Source organism: Haliaeetus albicilla, chromosome 24 (genome assembly GCF_947461875.1).
Source record: "Haliaeetus albicilla chromosome 24, bHalAlb1.1, whole genome shotgun sequence".
Classification (NCBI taxonomy): Eukaryota; Metazoa; Chordata; class Aves; order Accipitriformes; family Accipitridae; genus Haliaeetus; species Haliaeetus albicilla.
In genome coordinates this window covers 9,281,491-9,300,955 of record NC_091506.1, presented here as the reverse complement: position 1 = coordinate 9,300,955, position 19,465 = coordinate 9,281,491, and the positions used below count along the sequence as shown (strand labels likewise).

Below are 19,465 nucleotides of genomic sequence, written 5' to 3'. Positions count from 1 at the left end.
AGTGATGTCAGTGAGAATTGATCTGACTATCTCAGCGGAAAGAGGTGAGAGCACGGAGAGGCATACCAAGGATCATGAAGCTCTGTAAATTGTGACAACAGTGACTACTTTCAGCTGTGCCCTCTCGGCTGGGTCCTGGCCACCTTCTTGCCATGCTCTGCGGCACCCTGGCTCTGTGGGCTCCCTGCAGAGACCAGGAGGGAGCAGGAGGGAAGGGGTCTGCAGGCAGCAGACCAAGGTGTTGCTTCTGGCTTTGTGGCATTGACGGCAGAATGCCGTTTCGGTCCCTTCAACTCAGTGTGAATAGAAACTCATATTTGTTTTGTCAATGATTTGAGGCACTGCAGGGTTTGTTTGCTTTGCTGGATCATCCCTCTGGGTTGAGCAGAAGGATCTACTGCAAAACCGCAAGATAGTCACCACTTGTGGCAGGCGCAAACACCGAAGATCTTTCCTGCCCAGGCGTATTTCTGCAATACGTGTTCTTTTGTTCAGGCTAGCTACAAAATGTGAGTTATAACTGCATAAATGCAATTGACAGGTATTTTTCTATTGTACTGGTAATATTGGTGTTTACAGCATTTAATCATTGTTATTTAGGGACTGTAGCTATTTCAGTAATGTAATGCCAGAGCTACATGACCAACCTGCAAGTCCAGGCATTAGGAATAGACATTTCTCCCTTTCAGTGCTGCCAGGACTGTTTAGAAGTGAAATAATGGCCAAATATACATGCAGTCACATACCTGCAGAGTGCAAACAAGCTGAATGTGTTGCCTTTAAATGGAAAAGTCTTATTGGAAAAATAATTCTGCAAACAGTGTCAGCCTGATGGGCTGGGTGACACTTTGACTTTCCCTGGCACAAGAGACCAGCTCCTTTGCCACGGCACATGTGTTTAGGTATCATTGCAAGTGATCTTTCTTGGTTCAGAGTTTATAATGGGAGAGAAAATGTGAGAATCTGTCCTGAATTGTGTATTTTAAACATGATTTTTAAAGCTGGGAAAAAAATCTAAACTCTTTATGTTTGGCAAGCGTATGATGTATTTTTTCCATAGCGTATGAGTGCCATCTAGTGTTCTTCATTAGTACCCTGACCTTTACATTTCAGTGGCTTGAAAAGTGTTTTCTTCAAGCGGCTGCGAGTGGGCTGTGCCCACCCCACTCCTCCTGAAGTGTACGGGCTGGGTTTGCGCCTGGGCTCGCTCTTCCCTGGAGGAGTTTGGGTTTTGGTGTCCGCAGTCAGCAGAAGCTGTGGTTTCGCCCGCTGGTTAAGCTGGTCCCATGCTGACGTCCCCACCGACTTAAGCTTGAGTGAGAAGTAAGTTGTGCCTCCCCGCTGCAGGCAGGGTTAGGAAGGGACGGCTTTCGGAGGCTGGCTGGAGGGTTCCCTTGCCTGGTATGAGAAGGAGATGGCCAAGGGCCATCAAGTGCCACTCTTCCCTGCGCTGGTGATACATCACTGCGGAAGAGTTGAAAATCCATGAAGGAAAACATATAGAAAGAGGAGCATAAAGTAACTTCTGCTCATGTGCAAAAATGTACTAGGTTAAGAGGAAAATACTGACTCACCCAATAGTGTCACATTTTCAGAGGTTCCAACTATTTCCAGGGCCTGCGGAGCACACTGGAGCATTTACCCCCTTCATACGGCAGGAGACTGTGGGCCAGGGAAGCTGGGGCTCGGGTTGATTGGACTTTAATGTTCCAGTGCAGAACTCGTAAGAGACCAAGTTAAAGTGTACATGCAAATGTCAGGACTGAAAATAAGTCGAGAACTAAGCAACCTGCCTGCAGAGAATGGATTCTCTCGCTGCCTTTACTCTGGAGAGCAGAAAGCAGCTGCAGGTGGTATTAAATCCCATTGGTCTCAGTGGATTGCAGTCTAAGCTATTACTGTAGGCAAGGGCATTAAAGAAAAAACCTGGCTCTTAGAGTGAGGCACAGTTCTTCCTGTTTGTTTTCTCTCAGTTATTTAGGAGAGCTTCACATTTTTCCTTCTGTTGTTTAGCTTGCAGCACTCCGCCAGTCAACATGAAAGTGCAGCCTGTGAACAGGACAGCGTTACTTGTAACCTGGAACCAGCCAGAAACCATCTACCACCCTCCGATCATGAACTACATGATCTCATATAGCTGGACTAAAAACGAAGATGAAAAGGAGAAGACTTTCACCAAGGACAGTGACAAGGACCTGGTAAAACCACAGCATCAACCCCAGACATATGTATCAAGCTATCCTTACATTGTTATTTTCTCAGTAGAAGAAAGTAGAGGAGGAAAGCAGTTGTTGCCTTATAGACAGACTAGTGTTTGACTCGCAATGAATTGCTATTAAAATGTTCAGCATTAGTTGAACATTGCCTAACAGACTCCCCAAAACACTGAAGTGTGAATTTATAGTTTATGTGAGTGCATAAAGGACTAAATCTGCAGACACATTTTCATATACTGTTGCTGAGAAGCAGCTGGCACGGGAAATAGTTAGGCTCTGAATACCTTTTGGCTTGTGCTCAGCTTACAGATTTTCACATTAAAAGTCTGATCCCCCAAAATCTGTTCCTGGGCTCAGGCTTTTCACTGTGTATAGCCCCTTGCAGTCTTTGGAGCAGTTTCTGGCAGTAAGTGCTGCCAGCAGTAGGAGTTGCATGGTCAGAGCTAGAAGATTTTTGCGGAGTGGCCCTGTACAAGCAGTGGGAGAAAAAGAGGGAAGAACAAGACAGTTCCAGCACAGACGGAAACACCGATCTATCTCCTCCATTTAGGATTTGATCTGCTTGTCATTCTTGTCTAAGTGGAAGCAAGTATTGTACCGGTCTTTAACATTCTCTCCATATAAAATCAAAGTGACATATTCAGGTTTGAAAGGCCTCCGTTTATTGTTAATCAAAGAAAGCCTCTAGAATAATGAAATCAGTAATTGTATATGCACATGAAAAATGCAGCAGCACAGAGTGTTATTCCTAATGACTGTTATCGGTTTTTTTTTTTTCAAATACACAGTCCTCTGGGCCCATTCAATCAGTTCTACAATAATACTTCTCTTATTCCCTTAGATGAAGATTCTTTTACTTCATTTCCATTTATATTTTCAATTTCCCCACTAGACATTGTTATCTGGGTCACATTAGGGAACGATGTGCCTCACAAAATCGGAAAGGAATCTATTGAAAGGCACCCAAGGTTATGATGGATTGTAACCTCTCTCTTGTCATAGCTTCACACTCTTAAGGGAGATTTTTTTTTAATCAGGTATAAGGAGGAGAGCCTTAATCAGCAAAAATGAGGTGGGCACAGTGAAAGCATCCTGTTTTATGTAAAAGAAATAATTAAAAGTGCAGGGGATGTGATGGAGTGATAGCTTGGAAATAAATTGCAGTGAGACCCTGTGCTGTGCAGCAGAGCTTGGAGGTTAAGAAAGCAATGACAGCTTAGTCTATTTTAGGGGCAAGAGAAGAAGGAAACTCTTTTTCAGAGGAAAATGCAAGTGTTCTGGCAGAGGCAGTTGGGCTGTCCCGTTTTGAAACGGAGCTGGACAGTGTTTTGCTAAACAGATCGCTGGTATTTCAAGTGACCCACACAGCTACTGCTGCTGTCTGCTGTAAGACATGAACTGATGTGATTGTGGACTAAGGCAACACAAAAGAGTATCTGGAAGGCAGCAGGGTCTCAGGTCTAAGAGTATGCGGGGACAGCCCAGCCCAGCCCAGGGTGCTGAGCCATCGTGTTACACAGGCCACCAGCATCAAATTGCCATAGCCAGTTTGTTGCAAAATATATAGTCAGTTTGAACATGTAGTGACTTTTCTGGGCTTATCCCATGTTTGGGACTCAGAGCTCCACCTATTAAAAAAATCTCATTTTAATTCCTGTAGGGTCAAATGATTTGAGGTTTAGTTTTTTTCTGAGGAGCGCAGAGACTTTTAGGCATGAAGACTGTCATGAGAGTAGAAGTGGGAGGTGTTCCTTCCTTTCTCACGGGCAGAGTCAGCAGAGTCTGGGTGCATCGCTTCGGCCTTGCCCTCTCTCGGAGGACCAGTGGATATTTCTATGTAGAAATAAGTTTGTCTTACATGGCATAAATGTCCTGTGTTAGCACAATGCTTTATATATTTCAAACTGATCGTGGACAGTACTGTGGGGGTAAAAAACTGAATAATATCTATTTTTTTTAAACAGAAGGCCATCATTAGCCATGTCTCACCTGACATCCTTTATCTGTTCAGAGTTCAAGCAGTTTGCCGAAATGAAATGCGTAGTGACTTTAGCCAGACTATGCTCTTTCAAGGTAAAAAAACCACATACACATTTTTACATTAAATGACTCTTTGTTTGTTTAACATTTTCTTTGCAGAGTGCAATATGGTGTGGAATGATTTCAGAAGATGTTTGAATGCATGTAGACAATGCTAATTTCAGATTGTGGCCAGTGACTTTTATCAGAGTCCTGTTTCTAGTGATGGGGGTTTGCCTACCTCTCTGCTGGCAGGGTTCATCAGGTTTTAGGATAATTCAGAGCTTTTCTTGGTACTAGTTTTTTAAAACAAATTCATCAGAGACTGCTTATGCATCAGAGGCACAGCTATAGCAGAATGTGAGTCTGATCGGTGTCTGTTTTATGTAAAGAGGAAAGGCGATCAGTACTACCTTGACAACCACATGTGGAGATGTTCAGGTTTTACCATGCACGCAACCTCAGTGATTTCCAAAACATACATATTTAAATGAAAGCAAAAGAACTGGATGCTAAGCTGTCATTTGTCATGGACTTCCTTTTAAGTTTATTGGAGAAATCTGGCAAAGCTGAGATTTGGTAGGAGAACTTGATGCTTTTTGGGTTTTTTAAGTGCTGAAGTCTTGCTCCTTCCTGGGAATTTTATTACTACTTCTTTTATTAACTAGGGCAAAATTCACCTCTTCTGAGAGCAATCCCTCCCACTCCAGTTTACAGATCTATAAACCTCGGAATGGGTAATGGAAGAACAAAACAAGCAGAGAGTTAAAAATTTAAATCCTTAAGATGAAGCAAAGAGTTAAGTCACTTGCGTCTGATGCTGTATATGGAATAGAATAATAGAGGCATTTTTCAGTGTGCTTTTCAGAAAATGTGGAGGTTTTAATCCTACTCTGTTAGCACTTAGTATCTGAAGGATATCAAGCTGTGGACACAATTTAGTTCTGTTGCGGTATCATGCCAAAGTTTTAGCAGCATTGCAGAGAAAGCAGAGTTTGAACAGGAAATGTCCTATCCAAGCAACATCTCATGTGTAGCTCTCAGTTGCATAGTGTCTCAGCAGAGTGGTTTGGACTTCCCTTTAAGTGCCAGGCAGAAGTCAGAAACTTGTGTATTACTGATTAGGGCTTCTTTCGGCAGATAACAGAATGGAAAAATTCTTTGAAATTTGACCATGATACCTATTTAATTAGAGTTAAGAGTAAATCATTATTGACAGTTTTTCTGGATACTCTTTGGGTACTCTAGCCCAATGCTCAAAGCAGTGGAAGTGATATACACACACCTGCAACAGGAGCAGATGTTGTGTTTCCTTCCATGTCTCCCCAAAAAGGAGTTGTTCTTCTGATCTTTGGCGGGACTCAAGATCTAACCTAGAAGAAGAATCCACTTGAGCTTTCAAAACGTACTTAAGAGGCTGATTATAGTTGTAGTTGAGATAAATAGCAATAAATAATGATGATGTTATCATAAGGGCAGAAAAAACTATTATCATCAGCTGCTCTTGCTTCCTGTGTAAGTCAGGACGTTGCGTCCAGCTCCGGTTTGAAGGAGAGCATGCGTTTTCTGGCAGTGCACTTAAACCGGCATTGCCAGGCCTGAGTAATTAAAGACAAAACAAATCTGTCTTTAGACACAAGTACAAAGTAAGGTGAGTAACACCAAACGAGCCGAGTTGCTTTTATCCAAACCGAGACCTGCATCCGCGTTTTGTACTAGCCATGTTCAGCAATCGTTTAGCAATTTTACCGATGCCTCCCTTCCCAGTCCGCTGACACGCTCTTGTTCTTTATTTCTCAGCTAACACTACTCGAATTTTCGAGGGGACCAGAATTGTGAAAACAGGAGTGGTAAGTCCTGGCCGTAAATCCCTGCGGAGCGCTGGGGGGGGCGGTAATGGGGGGCGACGTTCCCACCAGGTGGCAGCACGGGGTCGTACATCGGCGGCAGGACCCGGCCTTCCTCGGGGGGGGGGCGGTCAGAGCTGCCCCCAAAGGTTTTAACACAGACCTAAAATATTGGAAAGGGTTCGGTTTTCCAGCGGCCTGCCCCGAGAGGCTTTGACAACTGGAGAATCGGGTATTAAAAAAATCTTCCCAAATTTGTATTCGACCCATTTAGGGCGGATTTGTAATCTTAATGACAACTGTGGAAATAAATTTAATTTCTTTTACTAACTGTATGACCAGAAATATATGCAACAGCAATAGGGCTTCACACACAGCATCTTTGCTCTTCCAGTGCTTTAAGGAAACCTGCTATTGTGTGAATAAAGCCTTAACGTGCTCTTTGTTTTAATTTTAATTCAGGTGAGACTGTAGCAACTCACTGAAGCTGACTTTTGTATTCCAGAATCAGAAATGTTGATACATTTACAGTAAAACTGGAATACACTTTTTCAGTTTTGAAAGTACCTTATTAGGTTATTTAACATAAACTATCCATAACCTAAATTTCTTGGCATTCAGTATACTGAATTGTTCAGACAAATTTATGGACTGAATTCATACTATTGAATTTACTTTAAGTATATTGCTTCTGGTTTTATTCTGTTCCAGTTTGATATACTCCCTAGTAAGCAAATAACACATTCAAAGCTTGAATTTGAATGATTAATGTTTGTTTAATGATGTATAGAGGTATTCTAGACATATAAAATCTGCTGTCAAATTTTAATACTCAGTCCAGCTTTGAGACTGTACATGCCAGTGAAAAGCAAATCTCACAGTGCCTTAGGGATTCACACTGATAAGTATCCAGAAGTTTAGATGCTTATTTAAAGTTTTGGCTTGAAATCTCTGAAGCACAGGTTTTCTTCTGAGATCTGAGGTTCTCTATGATTGCAGCTGGTCAAAAATAACCGGAGGAAGCAGCCTTTCTTGGTTTGCTGCAGCATTTCAGCTACAGGGCCTGACCGAAACTGGGAATTGCAGAGGTGCAGAAATACTGTTAAGTTATAAATTTTAGTTCCAAAAATAAACATGTTACAGTTTTGTTCAGTGTTCAGTAGCACCTATTTAACCCTTGTTTGTCCTTGTCTGATGCGTTCCTTTCCAGCTAATGCTCCTCTTGCTGATGAATTCAGTAACGTGAGACATTTTTCAGTAAGTCAGAGAGGGAGCTTGGTCAGGTTGTCTGGGCAGAACTGCTGACCCTGGCTCTTCCACAGAATTACTCCCTGTCCTTAGCCAACTCACTTCAGTGTCTTTTTCCACATGTAATTCAGGAAGGGGAATGACTTGTCTAGGTTTTTAAGTATATACCAAGGTTTTTACTTCTGGTAGAGCATACACATGTGTGCACAGAGACCCATGTGCGAGCACGTGTGCACTGGGTTGATGTTAGAATAACACTGGCAGGGTGCCGAGGGTGCAAAGTCCATGGTTCATTCCCTGCTTCCTCTCAGCTCCCGGAGGGAAATGGACAGTGCCAGCCCTGGCTCTGGATCGCTGGTGGAGGCCAGGGAGAGCCCTGTGGATGGGGAAGGCTGAGTCCCCCGCTGGGTGCCACAGCCTCGTGGTCCTGGTAGAGGTCATGGTGACTGGCCGAAGGGCTCCTGATGCTCTCCAAGTCCTTCACGAGCACCTAGCTGGCCATGCAGCAGGTCTTTTCTAACGAGAGCGATGCCTCACTGCAGCACCAGTCCTTAGGAGAATGATGCTGATGGGTAAATTAAGGAAATAAAAATAGTACCATTTGAGGCCCTCACAATGTGTGTGGGAAGAGCCAGAGTTCCCTGTCAGAGCAGACCCACCAGCCTCGGATGCTCACGTTGGCAGCACAGCCCTTATTTTGGGATGGCCCTTACGTAACGCTGTATTTTTAAACTTCTATATTCTGAGGATTAAAGCACTGTGAGTAATGCAGCTAAACTCCTTAAACTCCTTTACATCCTCCTCACCCCTGAGAGGAAACGTTACTCACAAGTCACCAGTGACGTGGGTGGAGGAGGTCCCACTGTAAAATAAAGATAAGAATAAAGAGGGTTTTGATGCTAATGATTGTTCGGAAGGGGTGAATGCAGGGAGGTTTCCTCCCTTTGTGGTTTGCCATGTAGCTCTGTGGCATGTCCCGTTCCTGACTCAGCCCTGCATCCAGGTGGTGTAAGTCTCTCTTTTTAAGAGAACAGCAACCAGAATGGCATGTGTGTGGAAAGGGAGGGAAAAAGCAAAAGAAAAATGACCCCAGGTAGCTTGGGGCCCCTGCTGATGCTCTCTGCTGTGTTTTCTTCCCCTCTGCTGCCGGTGACCCCCTGAAGCCCACGGCATCTCCTGCCTCCTCAGCCGACATGGCTCCCATCAGCTCCGGCTCCTCCACCTGGACCTCCTCGGGGCTCCCCTTCTCCTTCGTGTCCATGGCCACAGGGATGGGGCCTTCCTCCAGCGGCAGCCAGGCCACCGTGGCCTCAGTGGTGACCAGCACCTTGCTGGCAGGGCTGGGCTTCAGCGGTGGTGGCATCTCCTCCTTCCCCAGCAGCGTGTGGCCCACCCGGCTCCCCGCGGCGGCCGCCCCCAGCAAGCAGGCGGGACGGTCGGTGGTGGCCGCCACCGAGGCCGCCGCCGCCTCCCCGGGGCCAGAGCGGGACTCGGCGCTGACAAAGGACAGCGAGGGAGCCGAGGAGGGGGAGAAGGACGAAAAGAGTGAAAGCGAGGATGGGGAGCGGGAGCACGAGGAAGAGGAAGAAAAGGATGCCGAGAAGAAGGAGAAAAACAAGGCGACGGCGGCCACGGAGGCGCGCAATAGCACGGAGCCCAACGTGGCCACGGCTTCCCCCAACCGGACTGCCGAGGAGGAAGGAAATAAAACCATATCGGGTGAAGAGCCAAACCAAAATGTTGCCCCCACGGCTGGAGGTCCCCAGGAGGAGAGCTTTGCCGAAGCAGACACTCAGCCCCAGCCGCTCCCTTCCACCCAAGTGCCACCAGCGTTCACCAACGAACTTTACCTGGGGAAGATCCCGAGAAGACCGGAGACAACAAGAAAACCTCCTCCAAAGGAGGACAGGTTTCCAGAGGAATACCCCTCAGATAACAAATTCATCACCATTAACCCAGGTGAGTGACCTCCGGGGAAACCGTTTTTACCAGCATGAGGCTGTCAGGAAATGATACAATCCAGATTCCTTACTGATTTCCAGTAGATAAAACATTTTTGTGGTGCCTGGCTTCATCCAATGGGCAGGTCCTCACAGCACCCAACCCGCAAATCGTTACTGGGGGGAGTAGAGGGGAAGGATCATCCTTTTATGTTATTGGGACAGACTCATGGTCCTTGTAGCTTGCTAGAAGAGAAAATTTGGGAAAATGTTAACCCCCAACATACTGCCTTAAGAATTTTGGTTTTAAAAAAAAAAAAGGAGAGGAGAATGCAGTGAACTATAGCTGTGAAATTAATTTGGAAGAGCGGTTGCTGTGCCGAACTGGTGTTTCATGGGAAGGTTGCTATATATGTTGTAAGCTAATTTAGTTTATCTGCAGGATTCTCCCTGACTGGGCTTTGAGATAGTCTCCCAAATACAGGATCATCGCTTGTTTATTTCTCACCACAAAACCTACATACTCTGATCTTCCAAGGCAAGGCACCTTTTGCGCTAGGGTTACCTTTTTTTCCAGGCAGTGTTCACATATTTTCCATGTTTGTCCTGATGAGAATTACCAGTGCTCTTGTACACGCCAACTCTGGATGTATGTACCAACTCTACAGTACGTACGCAGCAAATACAACCTTTTGGAAGCATGCCCAGGTGATCTGCATGTGCACCAAGTCCTGTGTGGTCAGGATTTGCTCCACAGGCCTATGCAAACTGGTATCTCATGGTGCTCCCAACTTGCTGTGCAGAAAGTCCAGTGCATATGCACTTGTTCCTGCTTGGGGAGCTCCAGGCACTGGTGAGGAAAACGGATCTTATAACTGCAAGGAGCAAATGGAGTACATGTGTATGGATTTATTTGCAGAGTAAGGACTGAGATTTAGATATGGCGACAAGTTTATCTGAGTGATTATGTGTATTACCACAGCATTCATAAGATAGTGCACATTTTTTTTGTTCAGTTTTTTTTAGTGTTATTGTTTATTTTGCTAATCTAGAGACTGTTTTGTAATTTTGTTTTTCCATCAAAGCTGTTCTAGAGTACGCGTACTGTGAAAAAACCTTACATATTTATTTTTCCCTACATTTTTAAGCACAAAAATGCAGACATTGTGCACTCAGTTATAGCTCAGAACAAATTTAAAAAACAAAGCTAAATCCAATCTTTAATAACATTTTTTACAGAAATACTGACCTGACTCTAATGCTGTGAATCATAACTGTTCTGTAAGCGAACAGATTAACAATGCAGAAGCAAGAAACCTGCACCAGGTTGTGCCTATTTTTTTTAAATACCCTGCTGTTTTTCTTACTCCTCAACTGGAAATCTTCTTCAAAGTCCAGTGCTCCCACTGAATATGATCTGAGGTGCCTGTCAGGCAGCTTTCAACATGCCACTTGCCCTAATCACCTTTTTATTAGGAAGGGGGAAACTTATCCTAGCCATGCTTTGCAATGTTGGGAGAAAGCATTCAGCACCATTTAGGCTCAAACCCCAGCAATTCAATCTGCCTGGGTAAACCTGCCTCTGAAATAGTTGTCTTTGGTTCTTCCTGCCTTCTGCTTCTCTGTTTCTCATGTGCCAGTTCCTTGGATGGCCCAAGGACAACGTCCTTTATATAAGACCTAGAAAGGGCCTCATGGCTTATTCTCAGCCTAATAAATTGGAGGAAAGATGGATAGTTGTTCATGTTTCTTAATTCATGACAAAGGGATTGTTATTAGATTGGTTTTTATTCCGTGGTGAAGTTAAGATGAAAAAGATGAAAATCAATGAGATGGGGAAGTATTGTTAATATTGCTAAGAAGTACTTGATGGTTATCATGAATTGTATCCCCTTAGTCTGTAGTGATTTCTGTCTCTTTAGCATGCAGAGAAATATTACTGAAAGTGGTTCAGTACAGCTTTGCCTCCTACTACACAGCCTCTTTCAAGAGCTCTGCTCACTTGCATGCTTGGAGGCTCGAAGTGACCCTGCCTGAAGACTGCACGCAAAGACGATCAGTCTTGAAAGGACTCTGCAAATTAGGTTTTCCATGCTTATATATGGAGGGAGGACAACTTACTAAGATCACTGTGTCTTACAAAAATGGCTTCCATGTGTAAGAAATGACATCTGAAATAACCAGCACATGTTAGCTGGGGGAAAAGATAAGTGAAAGGGTTGCCTGTTTCGCCCAAATTAACCTTAGTTAAATCTTAGTCAAACCTCTGGTGACATACCCGGGATGAGGAGAAGGAATTGTACCATATATTCAGCTTCCCAGACAAGCCTCTCGCGGGCCCCTCAGTGCGCTGAAGAGTACACTCAGCAGCAAAAGGGCTGGGAATGGTTATTCAGAGATGAAGAAGGGCCCATTTGTGCCATTTTCCTTGGGGTAGAGGTTCATTCCCTGTCCTTGACCTCCAGGTGGAAGAAGTTAGGTTGGTCACAAACCTGGTGACTCCCTGTCCAGACGTTGGGAAGGGTCAGTGTTTTTAAACTCTGAGAAGATTTTAAGATGTCTCTTACTGGCTTTGGGACAGAGGCTTCCAGCCTGAATCTCTTTATACCAGATATGAGGACCTCGTCCTTCAAAGTCTCTTCAGGCAAGTCCTTCTTTTCTTTGCATCTCATGTCACCAAGCTTCTGCAGTGGATAGCTGAGGTTGACCTAACCTGGAACTTGCCCAAGTATTTTACTAGATGTGTCTAAGTAAGGCCTGGCTGGCCTGCTAGAAGTGCTACTCCTGTGAGAAGACTCTTGGGAATGCAGGAGAAGATCCAGGCTGGATCTAGGTTACCAAAGACACATGCCAGCAAAACCACAGCTGGTGAATCGAATCAATCAAACACTAGCACAAAGCCTAAGACTAGTTGCTTCATCTTAATTGTTTTCCACAGTAATATGGAAATTTGCAATTCATACAGACAGACCTGACATACCTCATGCAAGGAGTTGAGTTCAATGAAACTCCAGACATAAGCAAGACCTCCTCCTGTGAGAAAGGGCCTTAAAGGTTTTCCATAACAAGGTAAACCTGAAATCAAGACAATGACTCGTGAAGCCAAGAGGACATTGCTAGAAGTGTCTGAAAGCATTCCTGAGCATCAGGACAGTTAGAAGAGGGTGAAGGCCACTTCCAAAGTGAGCAGAAAGAACCCCTGCAGCTTACTGTGTCCCACAGAGGGCAGAAACTTTTTGAATGCATCTTTCTTTTCTCCAGGAAAGCAGTTTTTAAAAAGCTGTCAAGGTTTCAAAAATGTTTTTGTGAGTAGAAAGTTTAATCATTTTAAAGAGTAGAAAATTGTTTCATAACAATGTACACTTGTAAAATTAATTATATAGCATCAAATTAGCAGTTGTAAGGAGATAACTGAATGGGGAAGTACTCACGAGTGTGGATGATTAGAGGAGAACAGGGAACACATGAGAAATTACAGGGAAAGTGCGAGGCCAATTAGTACAGCAAGGCTCATTTTCTTTTAGTGCTTATTTCACACGCACATACACACACACCTCTCCTGAGGCCATGTCATTATTTTCCAAATGGCATTGGCCTCTTCTTGTCTAGTGGTATCGGCCAATGCTAATGATTTTCTTCTGTCACTGGATGCTTGCTTGCGTTCTCCTCTTTCATTTTCCTGATCATCCTTTTCTCTGTTTTGGTGCCCACAGTAGACTAATTGTACCTTTGATCTGCAACTGTTACACACGCAGCTGCTCAGCATTGTCCATGACTCTGAAACCTGAAAATTAGAAAAACAGCGATTAGAATGATGCTATACCAAAAAAAAAAAAAAGAGAGTTAAAAAAAAAAAAGAGCATGATTCAGTTTAATCAGGCTAGAGCAGGTATTATCCCACAGAATTTTGGTTTGTTGTGCCGGACAGTTAAACGGATCCTTTGTATTTGACAGGAGATAACAAATGGGTTGTTGTGAGCAAAGCAATAGATGTCCGGTTGGTGCTTTTTGAGTCATGAGCTGGGACTGAGAACAGAGACATGGGATTGGCCCTTGATCCCAACTTCGGCCAGGTCCTCCCATCCCTCCGCGCTCACCTGCTTCTGCCAAGTTCCTCCCACAAGAGGGGTTTGTAGAGAGATCGTGATGTGCAGGGTTAAATTTCAAGCCTGGTGTACGCTTTTAGCAGAGACTGAATTTTGGTTTAGAGCAGTCTTTGCCAGGTCTGAGGTTACAAAAGCCTTTTGGGGATAACCTCATTAAGATAATTAAACATCTGTGTAATTCTTTCTTTCTCCATACGTGGCAAGGATTATTAAGCTGTATTTTCATGTGGCACTTGAGCCATTTTGCATGGTAACTTACAGGAGCAAGCAGCAGAATGGATTGAAAATGAAAGAATTGAATTATTTGATGTTTGCAAACAGTATGAATTTCAGATATCTGACATCAGGATTAAAAATGATTGGCATCTGTTTACAAAACAACGAAAAGTCATGCTTAGTTGTGCACAGCCTGGTTTAAGTATGACTACTGCAGGAATGCCTTTAAAGAAATAGAGAGGAAATAGCTGCACCATGGCATGAGCTTGTATCAAAGGTAATACTTTTTTTAAAAACATGGGTTTGCCTTTTCATCATTTAATAATATGGCCGATACAGTTTTCCAGAATGAATTGATACTTTTGTATAAGTCCATAATTTCATTTGCTCAAAGGAAAGATGAGCAGGTGACTTTCTTTTAAGAGAATGGATGGTCTGAGGCAGTTCAGCAGTGGGGGTTTTCTTTTGGCCTGCAGAACACGCATGTTGTCGTAGTTAAGGGTATGTGTAACGGTACAACAAACAGAACTTTGTCCTGGCGGTTTGTGCAATGGCAAGGGATGATAAAGGTAGATAAGTTATATATTACAGCTATGCTTGCTTATTATAGAAGGCAGTGTAACTTAAGGGAAATAAACATGTTTCTATTCTCAGGAACCAATTACGAAGAATACGCGGAAAAACAGCACATTTCACAAATTGTAGAATGCCCTTTTCTTGCCTTGACCTTTGTGCAAGAGTTGCGCTGCCAAAGCCTCCCTCGATGCCTAATGCCCTCTAATACTTTCTGTGCCAGGGCCTCATCCATCCAGGGCCTGGGTGGAACTGCTGAATGGGTGGTTCACAGGAGTTACGGATTTTTCCAGACGCAGGAGTGGATTTAGCAGTGCCAGGGCTTGTATTGTGTGGGACCTCCTGAAACAGATATGCTGTAATAATTTTTATTCCTTCCTACTGGGATGAATTCCAAGCCAGTAAAAGGCAAACTGAATTAATTCAACGAAGGCATATGCCACTGGAAACTGTTTACATTGCTTAGCAAAAATGGAGTTTCCTGGTCCATTTTTTAAGCTCCCCCCCCCTTCCCAAAGTACAGCGTATGGTGGGCACCGTTACAAGGATATGCTGTTGACACTACCAAGGCTCAACATTCTTGCTTTGGAAAAGAGTGAAATGCTGACTTTTTAAATTTTGTAATATTTTATTATATAGGAGAACAGGAAGCTATAAAGGCCCAGATCTGCCTTTTTTGGTGTGTATTTTCTTCAGCTCCTTTTCCAAGTTCTCCAGTGTGCTGCCTTTTCTTAGGCTCTTCTGCCATGACACTCAAGAGACAGGCGCCACCACTCCAGCTGCACTGCTGTACTTCTGGCCCCAACTGTCATTCTAGTACAATTTTTACTGGCATTGTTTTGTTTAAGCTCTCTCAACACTTTACTTAAGCAGTGGAAAACACCTAAGACTTTTTCTTCAAAGCCAGCACGGGAATGGTCTCTTTTTTTTCTGAAGCACATCACTGCTTGGGCATTCCCTACTGGAATTTCGGGGCCAGCCATCAGCACGCGGGAGTGGCATTTGCTATTCTGGCACTCAGCATACTGGATGCTTTCTTATCCTCACATCTGTGATATAGGGAGTTGGCAGGGTCAGATAAATGCGTTCTCCACAGTAGACTGAGTACGAGGAGCATCGTGAGCACTGCAGAATTTAATAGTGTGCATTGGGACTCTAGCCCATGCTGTGCTTACAATGGAATTTAATTTTCTTCCCATGCAAACAGAAACATATGTTTTTGTGTTGAAATATGTGGAGGTGAAACTAAACAGAATACTGTCCTTGGAGAGAAATGAAGCAACACCCTGACGGATGTAAGGTGGGGGGGCTATTTGGCTCTCCTATGAAGTTTTATTACATTGCATGGTTTTTTGCTTTGTCCCCTTTACCATTCTGATTAGTAACGCTTACCTCACAGGCTTAATTTTTTCATGCTGTTAATTGATTTGAAATGCACTGATAAAAACTGATGCCTCAGGGCTTATGATTTTTGCAAGTCTGGCAAATACAGAGAATAAGCCTTTGCTCTAATTTGGGGGTTGTTCTTTTCCTTATTCTTTGCTAGTCAAGGAAATTAAAGACCTATCTTAAAAATGGGATGTTGTATATTATTAGTATGCTGTGAAGATGAAAACTTACCACGTGCTGGAGGTACAACGTTGTGTGCCTATTCTGCGAAGTGGCACCGTTGGTAACCTTGGTAGCCTTTCTTACTGAAGTTGGAGACAACTGGCTACTCATCTCTTTTGATCAGTTCTATACTCAGTGCACGTTTGCTTCCCCCAAACATCCCTCTGATTAGCACCTCATTTAGGCTGCTTGCTAAAGGGCATTACCTCCATCAGCCTAGTTCTTAAAACTAGAAAGATTTCTTGCTGGGCTTGCAGCAGCCTGCAGCCTTGCTCTGTTTTCAGCAGTCAGGCAAAAGCATTTACAATTAACCTTTACTTCCATGTTAGTTGGATTTTACTCCTGCCTATGGAAGAGTATAATCTAAATGCTATTAAAATAGAGTATGACTTCATATTATGTGACATCTGGTGACTTCCAATTATCTGTGTTTTGCCTGCCTATGGTGAAAAGGCAATTATGTTGTTCTGGTAGGATTTGCAGCAGTTTCAGAAGATATGATAATATAATACTGAATGAGGGCAAGGAAGCACATTGGTAAGGAAAGACTCACGTAGGCTAAAAAGTAGAAGTCAAGTGCGTACGTTTCAATGCTCAAAGAAATCTGAAGCTGTTTACCCTAATCCTTTCCAATTACGTCCTGTTGACAGGTATTGATCAACTACCGCCTGTTTGTTAGGAAACATGAGTAAGATACAGAATCAGCTTCTGTATTTTTCTTTTATCATTCTGTCTAAAACAATTTATTCGTCAAGTCTACATGAATTTGCACAAATTAGGTGTCTTTTCAAATACATTGATACAGCGTCTATGTTCATTGGCTCCAGTACTTGCAGAACCTCTAGATATTCATCTGATATATGATACAGTAATTTTAACAAGGTGTCAAGCGAAAAGTGAAATGGAGTTACTCGGCCAGATCTCAGGATATTGACCAACTTTAACTTTGTTCAAAAGCTGTGGCATAATGATTTCTTCTGTCAGTTACAACATTCATTCATCCATCCATCTTGACAATCCATATGCTGAAAAGTGCTTTCGTATGCAGTAACTCACCAGATTGTGACAATTCTGCAAATGATGTGACATGACACCCAACATGTTGAGGATTTTTTATTTTAAGATAGTTACCAAGAAATTTATTTCTGAAGCAAAGTATTACACTGAGCTTTGCAAACAGGGCTGTCCTGTAGTGTTGAGAAACAGAGTGCATTTATCTGCAAACACTGATGACCGAGCAAAGCGTTTACTTTGTTACTGTGGTGAAATGACTCAGTGGAGTACTCCACATCTGATAATAGGTGCTTGCACGATAGAGTCCTAAATTGTCTATGAGACTGTAATTACAGGCAGTAGTAAAATCCAAGCCATATGTGGCAATAAACACCATACTTTTGTGCTCTCATGTCTCAGACTAAAGACAAATGGAGTCCCACCCTGCAGTTAGAAGATCTTTGCTCTGTTTACTCATACCATGTAAAATGGACAAGCTATTTGTTTTGCTTACACATTCTTCCATACAGTAATTCTCTTTCTATTTAGTGATTGGTTTTGTTATGTGTTTTAACACACAGCTGACAAGAACAGCTCCAGCATGGCGACGAGACCTTCTCCTGGTAAAATGGAATGGATCATCCCGCTTATTGTGGTCTCAGCACTGACCTTCGTGTGCCTCATTCTTCTCATTGCTGTGCTTGTCTACTGGAGGTGAGCCTGTTTCCTTTTGATTGGAAACTGATTATGATTTAAAACATATTTCAGGTGGTGTTTTTTAATGTGGTCCTGTGTTTTTTATTTTGTTAGATGTTATGGTGATAGATGCATTAGATAACTCTCTGGATGCTAGAACAGCTCTGTTGGTTAACTATTCAGCTGTCTTCAATATTGATTTTTTGTGTCATGTAAATGAGCTTGGTAGAGCTCTAGCAATGGTTGAGCCAGCTGTAATGCCAACAACTATTTTCACAATTAGTCCCTCTAATATAGCTATAAAAAGGTATCTTTGTCTTGACCTTCAGGAAAGGTGGTCATGGCAGAAAGGCCCGGTGAGACTGGACTTGGTTCCATGGGTGGCTTTGCCACAGACCACCTGTGTGACCTTGAGCAGTTCTTTTCTTCCTTTGACTGTACTTCAAGAAAGGGGGACAAGCTTGTTTCATGTTACATGGCAATGCTCTGAGTAGTTCTTTAGCATTGGTGAAGTGTTCAGAAGTGCAGCCTGCAAGGTCTTGAAAGTAAAGATTGCCTTTTACAAAGAGATACTGTCCTTTACACCATTGGGCACTGGTTCAGTGGTGGAGACTAGGATTAGCATCAACAAATCCATCTCCATTTGATTGAGAGTAAATTAAAACCTGCAGCACCTTCTTGTGCCAAAACCAGAACCCAAAACCCCAAGACACCCTGGTAATGAGAATTAACCAGGGATTAGCCTCATAGAAGGTATTTAGGAATTATTTCAAAACCTCATTAGATGGGACACAGAAAAGTAGCTTTGATGAGAAATAGCATTCCATAGATCATTATATTTGCAGAATCAGTTAAAAAAACTACCAAGCTGTTTTTCAGTACACCCATTCTGCTGACAATTAATTGGCCAAATTGTTGAGGCTGGGAACATTTGAAAGAATATTAATGAATAGATTACAATGGTCTTGTGAAAATCATTTCTATTAACATTTGCAAGTAATTAACATCACTGCAGTAAGACAATGAATAAAATTGCAGTACTATGTGCACAAAAGCTGAAATGGGAAAGGTTCTGAAGATCCCATTGTAGTGTCCTGTCCTTCGATATATGTTTTCTTCATTTGAAGGACTAAACTAAGTTGCATTCACACCAGGCAAGTCCTTGAAGAATAAGGTATATTCTGAAGCACTGTAATGAGGGGTTAGTAATATTTGTCTTGCATTGATACAAAATGCTCTTCTCAGGAGGAAAGGTTTTGAAATAAAATGCTAACAGCTATTATCAAGAAGAATGTTGGTACCTCACCCTGTTTGGAAAACATTTCCATTTCCTGCAATTTCACTAATGGATTGAGAGAAATCATTGCAAAATGAGTGTTTAATTTGCTCAAAGAGTAACAATACCATCCATGAGAAGATACTAAAGTTGTAAAGTACTGGCTTAGTAACGAATAGTTAAGAGACTAATTTTTGATAAATATTGGCTTCTGTTGTAGATCATAATATTACTCGAGTCTAAAATTAAGATATGTTAAAGTTAAATACTTTTTATCTTCTAAATTCCTAACCATCCACTTCATATAATTTTTATTTGCTTCATAGTAACAAAACCACACATAAATCAAGGAAGATACATGAACAAAGACTTTAGCTGAAACCAAATTACTTTTTCAGTAATGTTTGTTATTTTGCATATGGACAGTAATTGTTTCTTATCTGCTCTCCATAATATGCATGAGTAGTTAACATTCATCAGTGGCTTTGGTAAAATAGGCATTGTCATTAATACCCTTGACAGCAGGGATCAATTTTTTTGTGTAAAATTGATATTAAAAAAAGGTGGAGATTAAAAATTAATATGGACATGGAAAGTATGTCATGTAGCAGGCAAAGTTTTTTGATAAATATGAAGCAACAAATTGAGGAACAATAAACAAACTTGAGAGCACATGTGTACTAGCTTCAAAATAATCTCCTGTGTCTACCTGCATAGTTTTGAG

The 19,465-nt window shown here is 42.6% G+C and overlaps 1 protein-coding gene across 4 annotated transcripts in view; it reads left to right on the top strand.

Moving 5' to 3' along the window:
* Window positions 1-19,465, top strand: part of PTPRG (protein tyrosine phosphatase receptor type G) — a 412,532-nt gene that overhangs the window by 327,574 nt on the left and 65,493 nt on the right. For all 4 annotated transcript variants that reach the window (XM_069811972.1, XM_069811975.1, XM_069811971.1 and 1 more), the window contains exons 9-13: window positions 2,014-2,198; window positions 4,181-4,289; window positions 6,036-6,085; window positions 8,494-9,289; window positions 17,351-17,483. In XM_069811972.1, the coding sequence (XP_069668073.1) occupies window positions 2,014-2,198; window positions 4,181-4,289; window positions 6,036-6,085; window positions 8,494-9,289; window positions 17,351-17,483 (1,273 nt within the window). The remainder of the gene's footprint in view (window positions 1-2,013; window positions 2,199-4,180; window positions 4,290-6,035; window positions 6,086-8,493; window positions 9,290-17,350; window positions 17,484-19,465) is intronic.